Source organism: Oncorhynchus mykiss, chromosome 25, assembly GCF_057628025.1.
Source record: "Oncorhynchus mykiss isolate SJ-2025 chromosome 25, ASM5762802v1, whole genome shotgun sequence".
Lineage (NCBI taxonomy): Eukaryota > Metazoa > Chordata > Actinopteri > Salmoniformes > Salmonidae > Oncorhynchus > Oncorhynchus mykiss.
In genome coordinates this window covers 43,962,501-43,989,025 of record NC_143046.1, presented here as the reverse complement: position 1 = coordinate 43,989,025, position 26,525 = coordinate 43,962,501, and the positions used below count along the sequence as shown (strand labels likewise).

At 44.4% G+C, this 26,525-nt stretch overlaps 1 protein-coding gene across 5 annotated transcripts in view; it reads left to right on the top strand.

Moving 5' to 3' along the window:
• Positions 1-5,687: 5,687 nt before the first annotated feature.
• The window catches only part of LOC110505195 (mediator of RNA polymerase II transcription subunit 12), a 100,446-nt gene continuing 79,608 nt past the window's right edge, over positions 5,688-26,525 (top strand). For 2 of the 5 annotated variants that reach the window (XM_021584246.3, XM_021584245.3), the window contains exons 1-22: positions 5,688-6,109; positions 7,607-7,711; positions 7,823-8,014; positions 8,286-8,445; positions 8,704-8,879; positions 9,894-10,004; positions 10,764-11,036; positions 13,867-14,013; positions 14,545-14,644; positions 14,907-15,043; positions 15,592-15,723; positions 16,115-16,241; positions 16,865-17,088; positions 17,374-17,433; positions 17,610-17,744; positions 22,061-22,205; positions 22,983-23,101; positions 23,370-23,513; positions 23,684-23,847; positions 24,315-24,446; positions 24,847-25,074; positions 25,250-25,394. In XM_021584246.3, coding sequence (XP_021439921.1) covers positions 6,008-6,109; positions 7,607-7,711; positions 7,823-8,014; positions 8,286-8,445; positions 8,704-8,879; positions 9,894-10,004; positions 10,764-11,036; positions 13,867-14,013; positions 14,545-14,644; positions 14,907-15,043; positions 15,592-15,723; positions 16,115-16,241; positions 16,865-17,088; positions 17,374-17,433; positions 17,610-17,744; positions 22,061-22,205; positions 22,983-23,101; positions 23,370-23,513; positions 23,684-23,847; positions 24,315-24,446; positions 24,847-25,074; positions 25,250-25,394 — 3,258 coding nt within the window. In that variant the 5' untranslated portion in view covers positions 5,688-6,007. Of the gene's footprint in view, positions 6,110-7,606; positions 7,712-7,822; positions 8,015-8,285; positions 8,446-8,703; positions 8,880-9,893; positions 10,005-10,763; positions 11,037-13,866; positions 14,014-14,544; positions 14,645-14,906; positions 15,044-15,591; positions 15,724-16,114; positions 16,242-16,864; positions 17,089-17,373; positions 17,434-17,609; positions 17,745-18,139; positions 18,388-22,060; positions 22,206-22,982; positions 23,102-23,369; positions 23,514-23,683; positions 23,848-24,314; positions 24,447-24,846; positions 25,075-25,249; positions 25,395-26,525 lie in introns of all 5 variants that reach the window. The other 3 variants (XM_090219973.1, XM_090219974.1, XR_016491732.1) reach the window with 3 other exon arrangements.

The window sequence follows — 26,525 nt, the reverse complement described above, 5'->3', positions numbered from 1 at the left end:
AAAAAAAGGAAGAAACGTAACACGGTGTGTACATTATTACAAATGAGTGCAGTGATTGAAGTAATTGCAGAAATGAAAAAAGTGAAGAATTAGATGAAAATTCAGAAAAATGAAAGAATACAAGGAATAAGGAAATGGAACATTTAACTGTGAAAATAGCAACCATTGGTCGAGTACCAGAGTTTGAGGCTACAAAAGAGGATTTTGATTCTTATTTCGAGCATTTTGAGTGTTGGCTGGCTGCAAATGAAATCAAAGATGAAAAGAAAGCGGACGTATTTCTCAGTGTTTTGGGTCCAACTGAGTATGGTTGCTGAAAGGTTTCATTGAACCAATAAAAGCAGTGGAATTGACCTATGCAGAACTGACCGAAACTCTTTCAAGCCATTTCAAGCCTAAGCAAATTCTCATTGCAGAACGTTTCAGATTTTACCAACATCACCAGAGTCAAGGGGAAACCGTGGCTGACTACATCCTTGCTTTGAAAAGGCTGGCAAGTACATGTGAGTTTGCACAATTTCTTGATGATGCTCTTCGAGACAAGTTAGTATGTGGTCTCACAGGTGAAGCATATCACAGAAGGCTTCTGTCAGAGAAGGACCTGACCTTTAAGAAAGCCTGTGATATCGCACTTGGACTCGGATATCGCACTTGGACTATTGAGCTATCGGGACATGCAAAACGTCAGAAAGGTGTTTACAAGGTCAGTGACACGTGGTGGAAAAGGCTCACAAAAGTCACACTTTTCTCAGTCCCGTCCTCAAGGTTACACAAGAACAAAGCAGCCCACATCACAAAGGTGATCTAAGCCAAGTTGCTACCGATGTGGGGGAGATAATCATGTGTCGATTCCAAAATGAAAACTGCCACAATAGTGGAAAGGTTGGACATTTACATAGTGTGTAAAGCTCACAAACGCACAGCAAGAATGCACAAAGTGTCAGAACCAGCACAAGAAGAGGAAGGTACAACTGAAACAGTATTGGAACTGTACACAGTGTACACAGCTCAACAACAAAAAGATGGAATCTATCTCAGCATGGAGTTGGCGGGAAAACCAGTGAAAATGCAGCTGGACACTGGAGCGTCTGTATCGCTTGTTCCAGAAAGACTACAAAGAAAAACTGAAAAAGTGCCCTCTTCAGCCAGCGTCCATCCACCTTTCTTCATACACTGGTGACACTATTCCTGTGTTAGGGCAGATCCAGGTACCAGTCCGGTCTGAGGGGAAGGAGTGGACGCTACCGCTTGTCATTGTCAAAGGAAAAAAATCAGCCTTGCTAGGCAGAAATTGCCTACAAAAGATCAAGTTGAACTGGGGAGAAATCTTCAGTCTGAGAAATGACAAGACTTCACAGCAAAAAGTCAGAGTGCAAGAAGCCTATCTTTCACAAACCACGTCCAGTTCCCTATGCTCTTAAGGAAGCAGTAGAGAAGGAACTGGGCCGCCTACAGAAGAATAACATCATCACGAAAGTAGCGAGGAGCGACTGGGCCGCTCCGATCGTTGTAATGCCAAAGAAAGACAAGACCGTCAGAATGTGCCGAGACTACAAAGTCACAGTGAATCGCTGCATACTACCAGAGGAATATCCACTACCAAACGCTGAAGATCTGTTTGCCACTCTAGCTGGTGGGAAGGTTTTGGTGGGAAGTAAGCTTATCACCAACTGAAGCTGGGTCCGGAGTCAGAACAGTAGCTGACCGTCAATACACACAAGGGGGCTATTCAGATTCAATTGGTTGGCCTACGGAATCTCGACAGCTCCAGCGATATTCCAACACACAATGGATCCGATCTTGGACAGTATAGACAATGTTGTGTGCTTCATGGATGACATCCTTGTGTCAGCACCAACCATTGGAGAGCACCTTGTAGTGCTGGACAAAGTGATGTCAAGACTTGAGAAATACGGAGTGAGAATGAAACACAGCAAGTGTGAGTTCCTCCAGGACTCAGTTGAGTATCAACCAACAACAAGGTGGAAGCAATCGTAAATGCAGCAGCACCCACAAATATCTCAGAGCTGAGGTCATTTTTGGGGCTCGCCCCTGAACTATTACGGAAAGTTTGTGGCAAACCTGTCCACGTTGTTGCATCCGCTTCACCAACTGCTGCAGGCCGATACAAAGTGAAATTGGTCCGCACAATGCGAAGAAGCATTCAAGTCTTGCAAACAGCGTCTGCTAAAGAGCAAGTGGCTTGCCCACTACGACACAGAGATGAAGCTGAGACTCGCGTGTGATGTATCTCCATATGGAGTAGGACCAGTCATCTCACATGTTCTACCGTCAGGTGAAGAACACCCTATTGCATTTGCATCACAGACTCTGTCACCAAGTGAGAAAAATTATACTCAAATTGAGAAGGAAGCCCTGAGCATAATATTCGGAGTGAAGAAGTTTCACAAATACCTCTACGGAAGGAAGTTCCAACTGCTGACAGATCACAAGCCTCTGTTGGCCATCCTTGGACCAAAATCAGCTATACCAAGCCTTGCTGCACTTCGAATACAACGTTAGGCTCTATTGCTAGCCTACGACTACAAGATTGAGTACAGACGATCCAGTGATCACGCAAATGCAGATGCACTATCAAGACTACCATGCAATAGTGACTCCGACAGTGAAGATGATAGAGCAGTATTCCAGATCTCTCTCATTGACGAATTGCCCATATCTGCTTCAGACATAGCAGAGGAAACGAGGAAAGACCCAGTCCTTTCCAAAGTCTTGGACTTAACATTAGGCGGTTGGCCAACCTACGTAAATGACGATAACCTTCATCCATTCATCGACAAGAAAGACCAATTGTCTACTGATCAAGGATGGGTTCTGTGGGAATCAAGGGTGGTGGTACCTCACAAATTCCAGAGGAGACTGCTATCTGACCTGCATGAGGGACATCCAGGGATCACTTGAATGAAAGCACTCGCCTGCAGTTATCTGTGGTGGCCTGGACTGGATCAGGACATTCAACAGCATATAGGCCACTGCTCACCTTGTGAAGCTGTTCGCAACAAACCTGCTGCTGCACCTCTTCATACATGGTCCTGGGCTGCTACACCTTGGGAACGCATCCATGTGGATTATGCTGAGATTGACAAGCAACATTTCCTTGTTGTCGCCGATATCTATTCCAAGTGGATGGAAGTGTTCCCTACTCAACTGACCACAGCTGAGAAGACCATCAATCTTCTCAGACACCTGTTCGCATCCTTTGGTCTAGTCAAGGAGCTCGTATCGGACAATGGCCCTCCATTCACGTCAAACAATTTTGAAATGTTTTTCAAGAACAACGGGGTAAGGCACATCCTGTCACCACCTTACCATCCGGCATCAAACGGAGAAGCGGAGAAAACCGTGCAAACCTTTAAGAAGGCCTGGACTAGACTCGAGGTTCAGTCTGTGCCCACCCACAAAAGGCTTCCCTGGTTACTGTTTACTTACTGTAACACACCACACACAGTAACGGAATGTACACTAGCTGAACTGTTTCTGAAACGCCAACCACGTACCCGCCTGACATTGTTGAAACCAGACTTGTCAAGCACTGTGGCAAAGCACCAGCTACAGCAGAAGAAAGCTCATGACAGATACTCAAAGAATGTCAGATAATTCAAAGAGGGAGAGAAGGGGATGGTACGTGACTTCAGACACCCCAAGCGCCTGTGGAACTCAGGTGTGATCTTGCAACGCAGAGGACCTTTGACTTACCAAGTCCAAATTGGTCATCGCCATGTCAACGTTCATGTGGATCATCTGCTACGGTCCAACGCCCCAGCAGAGACATGGTGAGAGAACAAGAACAATAACCACCTCCAGGACTATTCTCCTGACTGTGGATGTACGGGAGAGACAGAGCATGACCTTCCACCCGAACCTGGCCCACCACCGGAAGCCCAGGAGGAGCGGAGGTATCCTATTCGACAGCGAAGGGCACCTCAAAAGCTTGACCTGTGAGTTGAGCTGTTTCAGGAGGTAAAAGACAGTAAAACAAACAAACACTTTAATATGTCCTAGATAAAAGGAAAGAAAAAGGACATTACCTGGGTTAGTAATTAGGACACAAATTCCATCTTCGGGGCAGAATAATCCCCTGGATTTGTGCTGGGCTCTGAAAAGTCTGCTTCAACCCAGTAGTTGAAAAATGTTTAAGAATGCATTGTTCAGATATTGCATTAGTAGTTCTCTAACATATTTACCTCTTTCTCTGGGAGTTAAACACTGGGGGAGGAGTGTAGTATCTGTGATCGACATCTGTTTATATAAGTTACTATGCTGTTACTAAGCAGTGATGTATTACGGCAGTGTTACGTTACTACACTTAATAGGAAATGCACATGCGCACTATTGTGCCGGGGGCTGTAGAGCACGTTTTTTTTTACTAAACGAAAACCTAACTGTACTCCCGTCTCCTGCCTGGTCATTTCTCCACAACACAAATATTACAGTCACAAGGTCGGCATTTGATTGAAAAGTGACCCGTTTTAATTTGAATCAAAAACATCTTCGTATTGAAGGAGTGCCTTTGATTTGACAACCTGCATATGCGCAGTTCGGCGCAAGACCCAATTACGTGTTTCTGCACAAGTTTAATAATTTATTGGATATATATATAGCGCTTTTCTAGCAACTGAGGTACTCAAATCACTTTAAATGGTAGGGGGAAACTCACGTCATCAATGTGTAGCACCCACCTGATGAGGTGGTCATGATGGAATGGGGCGGTCATGATGGAATGGGGCCAGGTTGGGAATTTAGGCGTGACACCAGGGTTTATACTCTTAAAATATGAGCCATGGGATTTTTAATGACCAGAGTCAGGACACCTGTTTAACCTCCCTTCTGAAAGACAGCACCCTATGCAGGGCAATGTCCTCTTCACTGCCTTGGGGATCTCCTTAGACCGATGGGAAATGTCCCCTACTGGCTCCCCAACACCACTTCCAGCAGTGTCTGGTCTCCCATTGAGGGACTGACCAGGACCAACCCTGCTTAGCTTCAGAGGCAAGCCAGCAGTGGGTTGCGGGGTGGTATGCAGCTGGTGCTACATTGCCATGACATGGCCTACAAGTGTTTATCGAGTATTTCTATTGGAGAAGCAGTTTTTTCCTGTCTTTAATTGCACCTTCCAAGGCCTCACCATTTCATGGGAATTTGCATTTTAATTTGGCCTTATGAGGAGGAAGAGGAATACTACTAATAATAATAATTAATGCCAACAATCACAATTAGGTTTCACCAGGTTCGCTGCTAAACTGCTAATGATTTCATGATCTGTCATGTGGACATTTATACTTTGTTGCAATATAAAACAGAGTAAATTCCACACAAACTATGCATTATGCAGGTTGTTTCAGCCTATCAACATCCAGGATCTAAACTACCCGGTTCATAAACAAACCTATAGCATGAATAAAAATGGGTGTAAAGAAAGAATATTATTAGCTATTTTGTAGAATGTGAATGAATGTATAGTCGGCACATTACAAATGACATGTAATTACCACAGGTACAAAGTAAAAAATAAAGGGTCTATATCGTAAAAATTAATAAAAAACGAAATGTGCTTTTTTGTCTTAATCTATGGTTAGGATTAGGTATAAAATTAGCAAGGTTGGGGTTAGGTTTAAAAACAGATTTTAAGAAGATACATGTTAGAAATAGGCGGGGTGTATGACTTTGTGGCTTTGGTAACTAGTGACGACCGTATTTTGAGTTCTCTTTTCGCAGCGTCCTTCCGGCTTCCAAGACTCAGACCGAAAAAGGGTTGTCTCTAGTTACTACAGCCACAAAGTCAAAATTGACTATATCGTAAAAAATAACGGGGGGGGGGGAATCGTTTCTTGGCCTTAATTTAAGGTGAGGTTAACAGTGTGGTTACGTTTAAAAATCGGACTATGTGAAAAGAAATAGGAGGGATTTAGCCATAATTATGACTTTGTGGCTGTGGGAACTAGTGAGCCCAACGGAAAGAGAAAAGCCTTGGCTGTGATGCCGCTGAATGATGGCTGCTTTTGGGATCCTGAGTTACGAACACCGGCCACTGAAGCGGCCACGACTCGGACCTCCGGACGTTTATCCTCAAGACCCAAAGCAAAAAGAGGTCAGAAACTTAAATCGTTTCTCAAACCAACGTTGCAAAGACAAATTGACACCGTTATTTGGAAAGGAGTCCCATTAGCTAACTAACTACGGTTGCTAGCTAGTCCCAGACGGCTATCACAGGCCCAAGCCAGTCTCTCTAGCAATAACAATGAACAGCTAACGTTACTTGGCTTTTCAGTTTGCTAAACATCAACCAGGTAATGTTAGCTTGATAACAGTAGCATTCTAGCTCGTAGTTAGCTAGCCAACCTTTTCTAACGTAACCAAAATGTAAACTTTACGAGAGATACTTTGGCCATATTTCAAGTTATCAAATTAGTGCACTAACCATTAACGTTACTTGCATGGTTGCAGATTAGGTAAACTTGCTTGCATTTAATGTAACGTTAGTTAGCTAGGTACACAACTCGGATTCATTTTGGAGAAGCTTGAGGTAGCTACTTAGCTAGCATATTTAGCAGCTATGTTAGCTAGCTAAATGCCTTCATTTTCACAAATTGGCAAACGGTCAACGTTACCATTGAGGGTTCTCCCCAGGATTTAACAAGGTGGTGCTGCTGAGTTCAGCCAGAGGACTCAAGAGATTTTTGTGTTTTTGAACACCTGTAACTGCCAAAAATTTGCCAGAAGGTGGCGCATCGCCTCTTACATTCTTTGGGGAGAAGCCTTGCATGTTGTGCTAACATAGCTAATGTTAGTATGTGTGTGTCTAGCTATTATAATCTACAATGTTTGTCTAGCTAACTATACAGTTTAGCAAACGTGAACTACTAGTTTAGCTACCAATACCATAGATAGATAACGTTAGCCATATAGTTTTAGCTAGCTCGGTGAGGTTTTAGGGTGGACTACAACCCAAAAGTTGTATTGCCGCCCACTACTGGATTCAAAGTAAAAAAATAAAACCATACTTGATTGGTAATCTAACTCACTCCTCACAACTAAAACAGTCAACAAAACAAAGCAAAACAAACTCCCACTTCGTCCATTCTTCAAATGTCCATTTCTCTGCACTCAAGCTATGGGGCCTGATAGGGCAGTACAGCTCGTCACAGCCTATTGTGTAACTCATTCGCCGAGAAGTCCTCCAATCCCAGAAACGTTTTTGTGTGTGGTGTGGTGTGGTGTGGTGTGGTGTGGGGGGGGGGGGGGGGGGATAACACAGATGTCATATATAAAATAGGGGGAGGGTTTCAGACATTCTGGATGTCGCCACGTCTTTGTTGATAAATGCTGATAAATGTACTTACTACGACTGTGATGTGGTTGTCTCACCGAGTTCTCTTAAAGATGAATGCACTAACTGTAAGTCGCTCTGGATAAGAGCCTCTGCTAAATGAGTAAAATGTAAAACTGTAAACTCAATTTTATTATCTAGCTACTCAATCCCCCAATGAGCTATTCGCCATTTGTTTTGTGTTCAGGTGTTCATTGTGTGACTTCATCAACTGCATGGACTGAATTTCACGAGATCTAATGTAAATTTCTGTTCCAGGATGAATTGACTGCGTTGAATGTGAAGCAAGGATTTAATAATCAACCGGCAGTGTCAGGGGATGAACATGGAAGTGCTAAAAATGTCAACTTCAATCCCTCAAAGGTGATCTTCTACTCGTAATGTTTCTCTTTGTATCACGTAGTGAATCATGATTCATGTTGTATGTATAGTAGGATCTCTTGTTCATTGCATACTTCCCTATTACCCCAACAGATTAGTTCAAATTTCAGCAGCATCATTGCAGAGAAGCTGCGCTACAACACATTTCCAGACACAGGCAAACGGAAGCCGCAGGTTAACCAGAAGGACAATTTCTGGCTCGTTACTGCCAGGTCACAGAGCTCTATCAACAACTGGTTTACAGATTTGGCCGGAACTAAACCACTCACCCAGCTGGCAAAGAAGGTAGGACTTTGTACCAAAAACATCCCTGCGGTGCACATTCAGCAGAGCACTACATTGTGAAAGAAATATGTTGTGTTCTGGCCTGGGGTGGTCTACCGGCCTCTGGAGCACATGTCAGTATGGGTTCGAATCAGGCTCACTGTTCTTCAGCACTCTTAAAATTGCTCACTTCAAATTATAACAGCACCCTCACAAACTCAAAATTCTAAAAAATATTCTGAAGCAACATCCTTCATCAAACCTGTTTTGTTAAATTGTGTTGGTGTGCTAGGTGCCGATCTTTAGTAAAAAGGAGGAGGTTTTTGGCTACTTGGCCAAGTACACAGTACCTGTGATGCGCTCCGCATGGATGATCAAGATGACCTGTGCGTATCACGCCGCCATTACAGAAACAAAAGTCAAGAAGCGGCACGTCATTGACCCCTGCATAGGTAAGCAAACACTCCTTAAAATAATATATAGCCTATCCATCCTCCTAGGAACATCAGTTTTTTATGATTGAGCATTTTCCAGCTACCCCCCTGTGGCCAAAGCTCCTCAATAATGTAACATTCCAATGTCCTGGGTGTGTTCACTGCCATTTAGAAAAGATAGGCTGCTTTATCTCTAGAATTTTGCTCAGTCATGCTGCATTAACAGGAGCATATGTCATGTGAGGAATTGAACTGTTCTTTCTGTCTGCACTGCAGAATGGACTCAGATCATCACAAAGTACCTGTGGGAACAGTTGCAGAAGGTGGCCGAGTTCTACCGCCAGTCTCCCAGCCAGGGCTGTGGCTCTCCTCTCCCGGCCACCTCGGCCGAGGTGGACACGGCCATGAAGCAGTGGGAGTACAATGAGAAGCTGGCCATGTTCATGTTCCAGGTTGGATGGTCCTTTGGTTTGTCTGTTTCTTTGTCTGTTTGTCTGCCTGCCTCAACCAGGGACCTATGTCTGATGAGTTTGTGATAAGCAAACTGCAATTTTTTTCACTGAACAGTTTGAAATTGAGTTGTTACTTGTTAGAATTGTTACTTTGATGTTAGCTTTACACAGTTGTCTGCAATGGCTGTTGTGATAGTATAGTCCTATTTCACTATGTCACTGTATGTGGTTCGTTGAAGGGGAAAATGTCATGAAACTTCTAGCAAGTTAGCTTATTGTTAGAGGGCCAGTCATTTATTTGTTAAACTAAACTAACCATGAGGTAAGCGATAAGACAATGTATGGATTTTATGATTTATGATTAAGGCCAGATGCAAACATAGCATCACAAACAAGCAAAAACGGTTCACTTTGGATACGAGCATATCCAGAACATGATACAGACAGACACCACCATGCTTGAAAATATGAAGATTGGTACTTGGTGATGTTGGATTTTCTCCAAACATGCTTTGTATTTAGGACATACAGTACCTTTCTTTGCCACATTTTTTGCAGTATTACTTTAGTGCCTTATTGCAAACAGGAAACATGTTTTGGAATATTTTTTATTCTGTACAGGTTAGTACTGTGGTGTAACTACAATGTTCATCCATCCTCAGTTTTCTCCCTTCACAGCTATTAAACTCTGTAACTGTTTTAAAATCACCATTGCCCTCATCGTGACATCCCTGAGCAGTTTCCTTCCTCTCCGGCAACTGAGTTAAGGACACCTGTATCTTTGTAGTGACTGGGTGTATTGATACACCACCCAAAGCATAGTTAATAACTTCACCATGCTCAAAGGGATATTCAATGTCTGCTTTTTCTACAAATAGGTGCCCTTCTTTGCGAGGCATTTTAAAACCTCCCTGAATTAATAGTGAAATGGAGCAATTTCATAGGATTAACTTACGCTAAATACTTTGTTGTAGAAGACCAAGCAATAACAAACGGTTGTTTGCTTGCGTCCAGGATGGCATGCTAGACAGACACGAGTTCCTCACGTGGGTGTTGGAATGCTCCGAGAAGGTCCGACCTGGAGAGGACGAGCTTCTGAAGCTGCTACTGCCCCTCCTGCTACAGGTAATGCCTATATACCATCCATACAGCACCCATCATCTTAATAATTTGGTGGTTGCTTATGTTTTTCCTATTTCACACAAGTGTGTATTGGAAATGTGTTTTTTGCATATCCCAGCTCCCCCTGAGACACCTATGGAGACTTGAGGTCACGGCCAGGGTCTGCTATTATCAATTAGTGTTAAGTGCCTTGCTTGAGCACGTCGACAGATGTTTTACCTTGTCAGTGCAGGGATTCAAACTAGCGACCTTTCTCCTAGACTATCTTTCTCCTACTGCAGTGATGGATTTCATTCTCCATGTTACAAACCACACATTTCACGTGGAAAGAGTAACTTAAGGAGACACTCGAGATGTAATTTATCTTCAAGAATCAGGAAATGTCCAGGGTTTCTGGCATCTTCTAATTATACATTTGGGGGCATTATAAGCTACTTTTTCAAACTAACTTTTGTGCAGAAATGGTACATTGTTAATATGACACTCAGGGTGACGCCAAGCACCAAGTTCATTAGCAGTCTTCTAACAATAACCTAAGTAACAAACAATATTTCAGTAATATTCCCCTGGTGGTGCAGTTTAATCCACTTGGAAGTAAATGTATTTACCTGCACTGCGTTACAGGTTAACTTTTACAGGTTAGTCATTGAAGCTGACTTAGCTACCCTCTCCTCTATTTTTTTCCCCGTATTCCATTGTTGTGATCACATATCAGCTCTGAAGAGTGTGTACTGACCTTGTGAGTCATGTCCCCTCCTTCAGTACTTAGGGGAATTTGTGCAGTCGGCCTACCTGTCCCGGAGGCTGGCCTATTTCTGCACGCGCCGCCTCAACCTGCTGCTAAGTGACGGGAGCCTGGGGCCCGGCGCCGGGGGACACCCGGCCCACAGCATCCTGGCACAGCCAGGGAACGCCCTGCCCCCCATGCCCACCTCCCAGCCCGCAGGGGGCAATCAGCCCCAGACCTCCTTTACAGACTTCTACATCTGCCCTCAACACAGGCCCTTGGTGTTTGGGCTCAGCTGCATGCTACAGGTACACAAACACGCTCAATAGCCTTCCCACTGAACTGAATGGATTGCTTATTACTGCTACTGCAGTACTATTAATATTATTGCTAAGCCATCAGGCTAGTATGGTACATGACTAAGTTGGTGAACTAGCTTTGGTAACATGTTCAGTGTTGTGATTGTTTCTGATTTTCCATGTTATATTTACAGTGCCATCGGAAAGTATTCAGACCCCTTTACTTTTTCCACTTTTTGTTAGGTTACAGCCTTTTTTTTATAATTGATTAAATCGGGTTCTGGCTAGGCCACTAAAGTTCATTTAGAGATTTGTCCCGAAGCTACTCCTGTGCTGTCTTGGCTGTGTGCTTATGGCTGTTGTCCTGTTGAAGGTGAATCTTAGCCCCAGTTTGAGGTCCTGAGCTCTCTGGAGCAGGTTTTCATCAATGATCTTTCTGTACTTTGTTCCATTAATCTTTTCCTCGATCCTGACTCGTCTTTCATTCCCCTGCCGCTGAAAAACACTGACACAGCATGATGCTGCCACCACCATACTTCACCGTAGGGATATGCCAAGTTTATTCCAGACTGGCATTCAGGCCAAAGAGTTCAATCTTGGTTTCATCAGACCAGAGAATCTTGTTTCTCATGGTCAGAGAGTCCTTTAGGTGTATTTTGGCAAACTCCAAGCGGGCTGTCATGTGCCTTTTACTGAGGAGTGGCTTCTGTCTGCCACCACTATCATAAAGGCCTATCTGGCACCACTATCATAAAGGCCTGAATGGTAGAGTGCTGTAGAGATGGTTGTCCTTCTGGAGGGTTCTCCCATCTCCACAGAGGAACTTTAGAGCTCTGTCAGAGTGACCGTCGGGTTCTTGGTCACCTCCCTGACCAAGGCCCTTCTCCCCTAATTGCTCAGTTTGGCCGGGCAGCCAAGAGTTGCCGCTTTCTAGGCAAGCCACACTGAAGCATGCATTAGAGCACCAGCTCTTCCGGACGACTGTGTGATCACGCTCTCGGTAGCCAATGCGAGCAAGACCTTTAACTTCTTATGGGCAGGTGGGACGGTAGCGTCCCACCCGGCCAACATCCGGTGAAATAGCGTGAAATTCAAAAATAACATTTAACATTCTTTAAAAAATGTTTACATCAAAATAAAGCTTAACTTCTTGTTAATACAGCCGTGGTGTCATATTTCAAAAAGGCTTTACGGCGAAAGCAAAACATGCTATTATCTGAGGACAGCGCCCCGCATATAAACACACAATCATATTTCAACCATGCAGGTGCACCACAAAAGTCACAAATAGCGATATAATTCATGCCTTACTTTTGAAGATCTGCTTCTGTTGGCACTCCAAAATGTCACAGAAACATCACAAATGGTCCTTTTGTTCGATAATATCCGTCTTTATGTCCCAAAAATGTCCAATTTATTTGGCGCATTTGATTCAGACATGCCTACAAAGTATCTAATAAATGCGCATCAAAACAGTAGAGTCCACCTGGAGTGACACTTACAATGAATAGCACTACTTCTTCATTTCTCAAAAGAAAAACATTGAACAATTTCTAAAGACTGTTGATATCTAATGGAAGCCATAGGAACTGCAGCCAGGTTCTAAAATCCTAAAATCCTATGACCTCATTCCCCCCCTGGATGGTTTGTCCTTGGTGTTTTGCCTGGTTATACTCGCAGACATTATTTTAACAGTTTTAGAAACTTTAGAGTTTTCTATCCAAATCCACATGATATGCATATCCTAGCTTCTGGGCCTGAGTAACAGGCAGTTTACTTTGGGCACGCTTTTCATCCGGAGGTTTAACCCAAGAAAGGTTAAACAGGCCAACATTCACAAAGCCACGGGCCAGACGAATTACCAGTAAGTGTACTCAAAGCATGCTCAGACTAACTGGCAAGTGTCTTCATGTTAAAAGCAGACCACCATTGTCCCTGTGCCCAAGAAAACAAAGGTAACCTGCCTAAATTACTACTACTCACGTCGGTAGCCATGAAGTGCTTTGACAGGCTGGTCATGGTTCACATTAACACCGTCATCCCGGAAACCCTAAACCCACTCCAGTTTGCATACCGCCCCAACACATCCACAGATGATGCAATCTCAATCGCATTCCACACTGCCCTTTTCCACCTGGACAAAAGGAACACCTATGTGAGAATGCTGTTCATTGACTACAGCTCAATGTTCAACACCATAGTGCCCTCCAAGCTCATCACTAAGCTAAGGACCCTGGGATTAAACACTTCCCTCTGCAACTGGAACCTGGACTTCCTGACGGGCCACTCCCAGGTGGTAAGAGTAGGCAACAACACATCTGCCACACTGATCCTCAACACGGTGGCCAGTCAGGGGTGTGTGCTTAGTCTCCTATTGTATTCCCTGTTCACCCACACTTCGTGGCCAAGTACGACTCCAACACCATCATTAAGTTGGCTGACGACATAACAGTGGTAGGTCTGCTCAGACCTGGCAGTGTGGTGCCAAAAGATCTGATCGTGGGACTACAGGAAAAAGAGTGCCCAACATGACCCCATTCACATCGAAGGGGCTGTAGTGGAGCAGGCCGAGAGTTTCAAGTTCCTTTTGTGTCCACATCACCAACAAACTATCATGTTCCACTGTGTTCTTGTCGACCTTCAATGCTTAGATCCCCAAGAAATTAGGGTTACCTGCCTTGTTCAAGGACACATCAACAGATTTTTTTTTTTACATTGTCGGGTATTCAAACTGGTGACCTTTCGGTTACTGGCCCAATGCTCTAACAGCTAGGTTATATGCCGCCCTATTGTCAGTCACATCCCTAAATTCTTATTCTCCTCGTCTTGGTTTCGTCAGAGTATTATGCTGTGCTGTCCCAGTGCCCTGGTGTGGCACTACTCTCTGACAGATAGCCGGAACAAGACTGGTTCCCCACTGGACCTATTGCCCATCTCCCCCTCCAACCTGCCCATGCCGGGGGGCAACGGCACCTTTACACAGCAGGTAAGGCCCAGAGTCTGGTTCTTGTCAAGGTTTCTTCCCACCTAGGGAGATATTCCATGCCACTGTACCTTTGGCATTAGGTTTGGATTAGGATCCTGCTGTTTGCTGCGCAGCACTTTGAGACTAATGCATTTGTTGATTGATTGAAAGGTTAACATCATTGCATGCCTCTTGCCTACTAGATTGAGATTTGTATTTGTCCTCTCAGCTGTCCTATTTGTATTAAGGATTTCCATTAGCTGCTGCCAAGGTAGGGTCCAGCAACATTAAGGCAGTTCTATACAATTTAATATATTACATGACATGTTCTTGACTTGGGGATTGTGAAGAGACCTATGGTGGCATGTCTTGTGGGGTATGCATGGATGTCAGAGCTGTGTGCTAGTATTTTAAACAGACACCTCGGTGCATTTAGCATGTCAACACTTACAAAGACAAGTAGTGATGAAGTCAATCTCTCCTCCACTTTGAGCCATGAGATATTTACATCCATATCTGCTTATCTCAGTCTTATCTATGCTTTTACATCAGGTCCGTGCAAAGGTGCGAGAAATAGAGGAGCAGGTCAAGGACCGAGGGCAGGCTGTGGAGTTCCGCTGGTCCTTTGATAAATGTCAGGAGACAACTGCTGGTAAAGAAACCGCTGTTAAGAGGCACCTATAAAATGACATAATACATCCAGACAATTACTCTATGGGCTGTTTTCCCTGACAAAGATTGAGACTAGTCTTGGACTAAAAATCTATTTCAATGGAGATTCTCCATTGAGCATGCTTTTTGTCCAGCACTAGGCTTGACCTGTGTTTGGGTTATCCAGCCCTAGGTGCGTAAGGGAAATGGAAATGAGCAACATTTAGTATTTTACCTCACAATTATTTTTCTGCTTTCACCAGGCTTCACCATTGGGAGGGTCCTACACACCTTGGAGGTTCTAGACAACCACAGCTTTGAGAAGTCAGACTTCAGCAATTCCCTGGATTCCCTTTACAACCGCATCTTTGGCTCGGGCCAGAACAAAGACGGTCACGAGGTAATTTTTTCCCAATCAATATTGTAGTGGTCTCTAAGATGAGCACTCCTGCATATGTCAAGTCTGAAGACTTTAATGATTTGCACTTGCAGATGAAAAGCCAAAATGTAAAGTTTGAGTAAGAGCCCAACAAACACTGCGGCGAAAATAAAATCTGCTTCCTCAGATTCCATTTGGACTAGTCATTACAGTATATTTTTTATTTTATTGAACCTTTATTTAACTTGGCAAGTCAGTTAAGAACAAATTCTGATTTACAATGACGGCCTAGGAACAGTGGGTTAACTGTCTTGTTCAGGGGCAGAACGACAGATGTTTACCTTGTCAGCTCAGGGATTTGATCTAGCAGCCTTTCAGTTACTGACCCAACGCTCTAACCACTAAGCTACCTGCCCAATAACACATAATTTCTTCTTCTGTGGACAATTAGCTGTGTTCTATTCGACTCTTTTCTATTTTATTACATTCTAGAAACACTACGTAGAATTCTCCAGACACAGGTTTCCGTGCTGTATGGTCTTTGCCCTGACATGTTTCTCTATGTGTAGATGTCCCCTGATGACGACGCAGTGGTGACCTTGCTGTGTGAGTGGGCGGTGTGCTGCAAGAGGTCTGGCCGCCACAGGGCCATGGTGGTGGCCAAGCTACTGGAGAAGAGACAGGCGGAGATCGAAGCCGAGGTGAAGGAGAGGCGCACACACACACACAAAAAGCCCACACACACAAAAAGCACACAGCACCGTGACTGCTCCATAATGACACGGGCCCATGAGTCACTCAGCCACAGCTGTTCCTGAGGATTCTCCTTTGTTGCCTCTTGAAAACATGTCTCTCATGCAAAAGAGATTTTAACCTTGAGATTACATAAAGGATGAAGATGGCCACACCCCTTTAAATAACAAGATTTTACATTCTGTCATAAGATGAGGTATAGGTTTTTGTATTTCCAGAAGGCAAACATTTTCTTTGCAATGTTGTCTAAATCGTTTAATGAAATTGTACTACCCCTGTAAGGTATATTTGTTCAATTGCAGTGGTTCTCACACTATGCGTATGATTGAGAGTTCACAGAGGTGCGGTGAGTCAGAGGTGGTGGATGAGAAAGGCTCGGTGTCATCGGGCTCTCTCTCGGCGGCCACCCTGCCTGTGTTTCAGGACGTGCTCCTACAGTTCCTGGACACTCAGGCCCCCGTGCTCAGTGAGTCTGCCCTTCACTTCATTCATACTACTATTTAATTATATTCCCTTATTTTGGTTGTCTGCAGCTCTGTCCCTAATGGCACCCTATTCTCTATAATGTACTACTTTTCACCAGGGCCCTGGTCAAAAGTAGTGCACTATAAATGCAATATAGGGTGCCGTTTAGGAGCCAGCTTGGCTCTCTGCATCTCTTAATATTGTTCCTTATTCCAGCACCCTTTTGGATTTACCGTCTCCCGTTGTTATGCACTACTATGTCTCTGCGACTTGAGCTATGCTGTACTGCGCTGGTCTAGTTACACATCCACCCTATTGCTGAAAAGGACAATGTGAAAAGAAAACATCCGCAACAGCACAGTATTGTTCGAGTCGGCACGATAGTGGGGAATGGGTATTGGGTTTGCTAAACTTAATAAGGGTCCTGTGCGGCTTAGTTGGTAGAGCATGGCGCTTGATGATTCTTGCTTGGGCCACCCGTACAAAAATGTATGCGTGCACTACTGTTACTTGCTTTGGATAAAAATGTTTGCTAAATGTCATATCATATTATAAACCTTTGTTACTGCTGCTAATGCTGGAGTGTATAGTAACAAACTATCTCCCTCTGTCTCTCCTCCTTAGCTGAGCCGAGCAACGAGAGCGAGCGGGTGGAGTTCTCCAACCAGGTGCTGCTCTTCTGCGAGCTCATCCGCCACGATGTCTTCTCCCACAACATCTACATGTGCACGCTCATCTCCCGCGGCGACCTTGCCTCTGACTCCCACCTGCCTCGCCCCCGTTCCCCTAGCGATGAGCCCTCAGACGAATCAGAGAGCAAGGAGGCTGGCAGCAGTGTCAAGAATGAGGCATGTTATGTGGAGGCGGCTGCTGTTATTTTATTGTGCATGATGAATCACCCTACATTTACATTTGAGTCGTTTAGCAGATGCTGTTATCCAGAGCAATTTACAGGAGAAATTAGGGTTAAGTCTCTTGCTCATGGGCACATTGACAGATTTTTCACATAGTCGTCTTGGGGATTCGAACCAGCGTCCTTACGGTTACTGGCCCTACCTGCCGCCCCATCAGTAATAACTAATTGCTTTTGAATTAATTTGGGGAATAAATATAGTCTTTTTTTCTTTTCGCAGGACACTGATCTCTCAGAGTCAATGGAGATTGATCACAACTCGAGTACTAATTTCGATGAGGTAAGCATCATGTCTCAGAAATTGGCAGCCACTGTAATGTGCACTAGTGAATATTCTCCCTGGCACAACTATATAGTATTCTTAACTGTACTTCATCCTACTTTCCCATTGACCTCTGGATAACCTTTCCATCCTGTGTACAGCCCTATTCATTTTAGCTGTCTCTTTTTTTGTAGATGTTTTCTCTCCCAATGCACTGTGAGTCAAAGGGCAGCCCCTCCCCCGAGAAGACTGCCCAGGATCCTGCCTTTCCATTGGTGTACGAGCAGCCCCGCCACATCCAGTATGCCACCCACTTCCCCATCCCCCAGGTAAGCAGTCCGGAGAGAGGTTTTTGCTAGCTCAGATGGATTTTAATTCTGGGTTAGCAGTGCAACTCTAGACATGTTAGCCCTCTGGGCAAAAGCCTAGGCTCTGGGAGTGAAGTTTACTCATCACCCAGTAAAGCTTTGTGAACTACTTTCGCTACATTGGTAACAAACGTTTACAGATTTTCTGGTAATGCTTTTCACACAACCTCCACTACATATCCTATGCACAAATGTACTCACTATTTGACACAGTTATCCCTTTGAGCTAAAGACTAGGCATTCGCTAAGGGTGCTAACACAAGTCTGCAGATCTCAGATAACACATAACGACCTGCCGCTTTCAAGGAGAGGGACACTAATCAGGATACTTAAAAGAAATTACGCTTTGCCCTCAGACGAACCATCGAACAGGCAAAGTGTCAAAGATTGAATCCTACTTCAGCGGCTCTAACGCTCGTCGGATGTGGCTGGACTTGCAAACTATTACGGACTACAAAGGGAAACCCAGCCGCGAGCTGCCCAGTGACGCGAGCCTACCAGATGAGCTAAATGCCTTTTATGCTCGCTTCGGGGCAAGAAACACTGAAGCATGCATGAGAGCACCAGCTGTTCTGGACTACTGATCATGCTCTCCGTAGCTGATGTGAGTAATCGTAGTCCTGATGTCATAGTTATTTTCGGTCATAAGAGATGGTAGCGGCAACATTATGTACAAAATACAGTTGAAGTCGGAAGTTTACATACACTTAGGTTGGAATCCTTTAAAACTGGTTTTCAACCTCTCCACAAATTTCTTGTTAACAAACTATAGATTTGGCAAGTCGGTTAGGACATCTACTTTGTATGATACAAGTAATTTTTCCAACAATTGTTTACAGACAGATTATTTCACTTATAATTCACTGTATCACAATTCCAGTGGGTCAGAAGTGTACATACAATAAGTTGATGGTGCCTTTAAACAGCTTGGAAATTCCAGAAAATTATGTCATGGCTTTAGAAGCTTCTGATAGGCAATTGACATAATTTGAGTCAATTGGAGGTGTACCTGTGGATGTATTTCAAGGCCTACCTTCAAACTCAGTGCCTCTTTGCTTAACATCATGGGAAAATCAAAAGAAATCAGGCAAGACCTCAGAAAAAAAATTGTAGACCTCCACAAGTCTGCTTCATCCTTGGGAGCAGTTTCCAAATGCCTGAAGGTACCACGTTCATCTGTACAAACAATAGTACGCAAGGGACCACGCAGCCGTCATACCGTTCAGGAAGGAGACGCGTTCTGTCTCCTAGAAATTAACGCACTTTGGTGCGAAAAGTGCAAATCAATCCCAGAACAACAGCAATGGACCTTGTGAAGATTGTTTGGCCATAATGACCATCGTTATGTTTGGAAGAAAAAGGGGGAGGCTTGCAAGCCAAAGAACACCATCCCAACCGTGAAGCACGGGCGTGGCAGCGCTTTGCTGCAGGAGGGACTGGTGCACATCACATAATAGATAGCATCATGAGGCGGGAAATGTATGTGGATATATTGAAGCAACATCTTAAGACATCTGTCAGGAAGTTAAAGCTTGGTCGCAAATGGGTCTTCCAAATGGACAATGACCCCAAGCATACTTCCAAAGTTGTGGCAAAATGGCTTAAGGACAACAAAGTCAAGGTATTGGAGTGGCCATCATAAAGCCCTGACGTCAAACCTATAGAAAAGTTGTGGGCAGAACTAAATAAGCGTGTGTGAGCAAGGAGGCCTACAAACCTGACTCGGTTACACCAGCCAAAATTCACCAAACTTATTGTGGGAAGCTTGTGGAAGGCGACCCAAAACGTTTGACCCAAGTTAAACAATTTAATGCAATGCTACCAAATACAAATTGAGTGTATGTAAACTTCTGACCCAATGGGAATGTGATGAAATAAATAAATAAAAGCTGAAATAAATAATTATCCTATTATTCTGACATTTCACATTCTTAAAATAAAGTGGTGATCCTAACTGACTAATTTTTACTGGGATTAAATGTTAGTCAAATACGTTTTTCACGATTCCTAAGGTGTATGTAAACTTCCGACTTCAACTGCAAGTAAAAAAACAAGTTACAAACGAAAAACCACAATCGGCTGGGGGCGCGCAAAATGTCTGCCTTCTCCGGTGCCATCTGATGTGAGTAAGACTTCTTTAAACAGGTCAACATTCACAAGGCCGTGGGGCCAGATGGATTACAAGGACTTGTACTCAGATCATGCGTGGACCAACTGGCAAGTGTCTTCACTGACATTTTCAACCTCTCCCCGACCAAGTCTGTAGTACCTACATGTTTCATGCAGACCACCATAGTCCCTAGGCCCCAAAAAGCAAAGGTAGCCTGCCTAAATGACTACTGCCCCGTAGCACTCACGTCGGTAGCCATGAAGTGCTTCGAAGGGCTGGTCATGGTTCACATTAACACCATCATCCCGGAAACCCTAGTCCGACTCCTATTTGCGTATCGCCTCAACAAATCCACAAATGCCACAATCTCAATCGCGTTTCACACTGCCCTTTTCCACCTGGACAAAAGGTACACCTGTGTGAGAATGCTGTTCATTGACCACAGCTCAGCGCTCAACACCATAGTGCCCTCCAAGCTCATCACTAAGCTAAGGACCCTGGGACTAAATACCTCCCTCTGCAACTGGATCCTGGACTACCAGGTGGTAAGGGTAAGCAACAACACACCTGCCATGCTGATCCTCAACACGGTGGCAAGTCAGGAGTGTGTGCTTAGTCCCCTCTTGTACTCCCTGTTCACTCACGACTCCATGGCCAAACACCGTTCCAACACCATCATTAAGTTGGCTGACGACACAACAGTGGTAGGTCTGATCACTGACAGCGATGAGACAACAACCTCTCCCTCAACGTGAGCAACCCAAAAGATCTGATCGTAGGACTACAGGAAAAAGAGGGCCCAACATGCCCCCATCAAAGGGGCTGTAGTGGAGTAGGTCGAGAGTTTCAAGTTCCTTTTGTGTCCATGTCCCCAAAAAACTATCATGGTCCAAACACACCAAGACAGTCGTGAAGAGGGCACGACAACGCCTTTTCCCCCTTAAGGAGACTGAAAAGATTTGGCGTGGGTCCCCAGATCCTCCAAGTTATACCGCTGTACCATCGAGTGCATCACGACCTGGTATAGCAACTGCTTGGCCTCCGACCATAAGGCGCTACTAGAGGGTGGAGCGTATGGCCCAGTACATTACTGGGGCCAAGCTTCCTGACATCCAGGACCTATATACTAGGCGTTGTCAGAGGAAGGACCAACAATTCTAGTCACCCAAGTCAGACTGTTCTCTTTTTACACTGCTTCTACTTAATGTTTATTATCCATGCATAGTCACTTTACCCCTACCTAAATGTAAAAATTACCTTGACTAACCTGTGCCCCCGCACATTGACTCGGTACCGGTACCCCCTGCATATAGCCTCGTTATTGTTACTTTTTATAAAATGTTTTACTTTTTTATTTAGTAGATTTTTTTCGATAATCTATTCCTTGAACTACATTGTTGGTTAATGGCATATAAGTAAGCATTGTATTCGGCAAATAACGTTTTGATTTGAACAAGCGGGTGCATCTGTGAACTACCTGTGAACTACCTCCAATATGCATGTGTTGACTCACTCCTTGACACAGTTAGCATTCTGAGCTAAAGTCTAGGCTAGGGTTGGGCAACTGCAGATAAAAAATATTTTTTATTGGCGAGTTAGTCTAGCGACCAGCTACCTTTTTAACTTGTAGTAATCTGACCGGGGGGCCCCAATTAGATTTTTTTAGTCACACTTTGATATCATATTAAAAACTATAAACATTTCTCTCAACCTAATGGCAAAATATCTAGAATTGCAGGAAATTTGCTGTAAAACTGAAGAAGAAAAAATTATCCATCCCATGACAAAATGTGCTAAATCTCATCTGCCCCATGGCATAATGAATTGCAGCAAACTTGCTTTATAACTTTAACATTTTCTCTATGCCCCATGTTAAAATGTGTAGAATTGCAGAAAATGTACTCAAACTTTCTTTTACACTGTCAATATGGGGGGGGGGCTTGGGCTAGCTCTGGGTGGGTATGGTTGTGGGTACTCAGACCCATGGGCCAGTATGGCCACTCATGATGAGTTCAGATTTTTTGTAACCCCAGCCCCTGCAAAGTTGCCCTTCCCTGGTCTAGGCATTAGCGTTAAGGGCCAACATAAGTCTTCAGATCTCAGGCTACATAAACTACTTACACTACTCAACGCGTAGTGCATACATTGACTGACTTGTTGTTCCCAGGAGGAGAGTGCCAGTCACGAGTGCAACCAGCGCCTGGTGGTGCTCTACGGCGTGGGAAAGCAGCGAGACGAAGCAAGGCACACCATCAAGAAAATCACCAAAGACATCTTGAAGGTGCTCAACCGCAAAAGCACAGCAGAGACCGGTAAGACCCTTACTGGTGGTTTACATGCTTTACGATTGATGATGGTAACTGCTTGTATTATCTTATCTATGGGGCTTCTGTTTTCCCTCGTGCAAAATGGTATATTTGATGTATTTCTCTCTGCAGTTGCTTTTAGCATGTTTCACATAGAGGGATAAGAAAGACTATGCTCGTTCTGGAAACTCGAGACTCTGACATGACTGCGCACCAGTCGTGATGTTCAACCATAGATTTATGGAGCTCTTAGCAGATGTGCTCCTTGTATATCACACTGCATATAATGTTTGTGCAGATTGCAGCGAGCCGTTATCTTTTTAACATCGTTTTTTTTTATGGATGCTGTCCCTTTTTTTTTATGCTGACTCAGCTCTCGGGCTACCTCACAAATAGCGCACTATTCCTACATAGAGCTCGCAACCTTAATTCAATTTTAATTTTCATCCTGTCCGATTTCTATGCTAATAGCTGTCAGTTGCTGACACCCATCTTATTTCTCAGATCATGTGACCTTAACAAGGGTTATTTGAAAAGTGAAAATTACTCAGGCTGAAGTGCTTTAGCTTACTTAAGTAATTTCTTCTCTTTTCCTTTTAATAGTTTAATAAACTTCTATTTTCCTTTTAATATTTGAATTGTGTTATTTGAGCACAATCTATTTTATAATGTGAATTTTAAAAGTGCATGGGGTGCCATTTAGGGCATAAACATGTCATCAGATGAGCTCTAACCTTTGAGAATGGCCCTATATATAATAGTCGATTTTCTTTTCTCTCTCAGGAGGAGATGAAGGACAGAAGAGGAAGAGGAGTAAGCCCGAGGCCTTCCCCACAGCAGAGGACATCTTCTCCAAATTTCAGCACCTCTCCCACTTTGACCAGCACCAGGTCACCTCTCAGGTGAGCGACGCTCCTCCCATAGCAGTCCAGTCTCACCTTTTTTTTAATGGTGCTTCAAAACTTGCTAGTGGAATCCTCTGAAGTTATTCAGTAAAAATAGATACTGATGATATGCAATTAAATTAAATGATTCCTATAAAACCACATCTTTCACTACAAACTGATATTTTCAATTACTTTTATTTTGATACTGAAGTTTGCAATGTTATGGATATTCACAGTTAAGTATTTACAGTAGGCCTGTTTCCCTTCTCTTCTCTATGACTAGGTGTCCAGGAATGTTCTTGAACAGATCACCAGCTTTGCCTTAGGGATGTCCTATCACCTGCCCCTGGTCCAGCACATCCAGTTCATATTTGACCTCATGGAGTACTCCCTTAACATTAGTGGCCTCATTGACTTTGCCATTCAGGTACAGCTTTATCTCTAATGTCAATGCATTTAATCGTAGCATTTAATTACACTTTTCGTAGTGATAGTTATATTTTCTATTTTATTCCCTGAATGGTTTTAATATTTGTATAATTAACCTTCTCTTACTTCCCCTCTCCCGTGCCTGTGTGTGTGTATTTGTGTCTCTAGCTGCTGAACGAGCTGAGCCTGGTGGAGGCAGAGCTGCTGCTCAAGTCGTCCAGCCTGGTGGGCAGCTACACCACGGGCTTGTGTCTGTGCATCGTGGCCGTGCTGCGGAGGTACCACTCCTGCCTCATCCTCAACCCCGAGCAGACGGCGCAGGTCTTTGACGGGTAAGTCACACAAGCTTAACTATTCACCTTTTATAGCCTGGGTGCTAATGCCATCCAACCCTTAGTCATTCACATCAATAGCCTGGGGCGCTATCCAACCCCTAGGCATTCAGCTCTATTATATAGCCTGGTCGCCAGTCTGAATCGACTTTAGCCATTGTATGGGCAAGGCAGTGACATAGCGTTATTGAATGCAGAAACAGTCAGGTACCTAGGCTATTCACTGACAATAAACCCGTCTCTGTTTTATTCAGACCTAGGTCATCAAAAAGTATAGCTAAAGCAAATACTTTGGAGTCAAATGCACCCCTCAAATACTTTGGAGTTTGCACTTTTGGGACTATTGCAATGGTCACCTTGTATCCTGCAAACTCAATTCAACCTGTCTTCCATATCTCATTTAGTACAGGAAGCGTTCTGTCCTTTGTAGTTTTGCATTAACGTGTTGAATTATTTTCATTAACCAGGTTGCGCATCGTGGTGAAGTCAGGGGTGAACCCTGCAGACTGCTCCTCAGCTGAGCGCTGCATCCTGGCCTACCTGTATGACCTCTATACCTCCTGCAGTCACCTCAAGAGCAAGTTTGGAGAGATCTTCAGGTTAAACATGAACATGGACCATCAACTGTTCAATGCAGTTTTATTGTATTCTACCATTTCCATTACATTGTTTTAGTGGGCCAAGTCAAGTAAACATTGTGTTGAAACCAAAATATTTGCCCCCACATGGTAGCCGTCTAATGATTCTAAAAACAATCCGTTTCCTTCCTCTCCCTCAGAGCCATGTATTTAGAGAGTTGGGGCAACTTGTAGAATTTTGAATATTTGTTACATTTTTTAGACATTCAGTTACATTGCATTGTTTAATATCCCCCATGTAATGTTAATTGGGAGCTAACATTGCTGCCATAGAATGTTGTAGTGCCATGTAAATGAATCATAATGCAGAAACATCAATGTCCAGGCTCTCTAAATATATGTCTCTCCCTCCCTGGTCCAGTGAGTTCTGCTCCAAGGTAAAGAACTCCATCTACTGTAACATCGACCCGTCAGACTCCAATATGCTGTGGGACCCTGTGTTCATGATGGAGGCCATCGCCAACCCGTCGGCCCACAACTTCAACCACAGCATGGTGGGTAAGATCCTCAACGACAGCCCCGCCAATCGCTACAGTTTTGTCTGCAATGTCCTCATGGATGTGTGCGTGGACCACCGGGACCCCGAGAGGCAAGCACTGTTTTTCTATAAAACCGTTATCAATAATTGATTGCGGATATGTCCAGATGCATTAAAACAATTCAGGAGTCTTGACTGTCAACTAACCAGTTATGCGTATATTATATGAATTATATAGTAAGGTGTTATGAGTTTAATACCCATCTCTGTGTGTCTATTTATACAGAGTGAATGACATTGGGATCCTGTGTGCGGAGATGACTGCGTACTGTCGCTCTCTGAGTGCTGAGTGGCTGGGCGTCCTCAAGGCCCTCTGCTGCTCCTCCAACAATGGCAACTGTGGCTTCAATGACCTGCTGTGCAACGTGGATGTGAGTGTGTTCACACGCACTCGGCACACCTACACGCGCACACTGCGCAATAGCCCTGCAGACTGGGGGAGTGGGTGGGGGTGACATGGAAGCAGATAGCTGACTAGTGGTGGCTATTCAGCAGCCTGATGATCTGGGGGTAGAATCTATTGGCCAGACTTACAGATTTTGCCATGATGTTCCTATACTGCAACGGTCTGAGTGATGGAAACGAGAAGAACAGACCATGGCTTGGGTGGCTGGGTGCCCTGATGATTTTATTGGCCTTCCTGTGACACCTGGCGTTGTAGGTGTCCTGGAGGGCAGGCAGTGTGCATCCAATAATGTATTCGGTTGAGCGTACCACCCTCTATAATGCCTTGCGATCCACGGCGGTGGAGTTGCCATACCAGACTGTGATTCAGCCCGACAGTATGCTCTCGATGTTGTTCCTGTTGAACACTGTGAAGGCCCTTGGAGACGGGCTGAATTTCTTCAGCATTGAGATGTGTATGTCGAGGATCTTGCCAGTTTTACCGTCTCCACGGCGGCCCAGTTTATGAGGATGGGGGCGTGCCCAGCCTGGTTCCTCCTGAAGTCCACAATCAGCTCATTTGTTTTTCTGACGTTACGGGAGAGGTTGTTTACCTGGTACCGCGGCATCAGAGTGTTTACCTCCTCCAAGTAGGCCGTCTTATTGTTGTTGGCAATTAGGCCTACAACTTTTGAGGCCACGCAGTCAGGTATTCAGGGAGTACACGAGGGGATTGAGGATGCCCCCTTGTGGAGAATCAGTGTCGGAGGTAATGTTGCTTACCTTCACCACCTGGGGGTGGCCCGTCAGGATGTCCGGACCCAGTTGCATTAGGAGTTCAGGGCCATGAGCTTTGTGGTGAGCTTAGCGGGCACGATGGTATTGAAGGCCGAGCTGTAGTCAATGAACAGCATCCTCACATATGCATTCCTTTTGTCCAGGTGGGTGAGGGCAGTATGCAGTGCAATGGCGATTGGGTCAGCCGTGGATCGGTCAGGGCAGTAGGGGAATTGGAGAGGGTCGACTGTCGGAGGGGGGGGGGGGGGTGATCGTTGACTCTCAAAGCACTTCATGATGATGAAATGCGTGTTGGGTCGGTAGTCTTTCAGTTCCTTTCC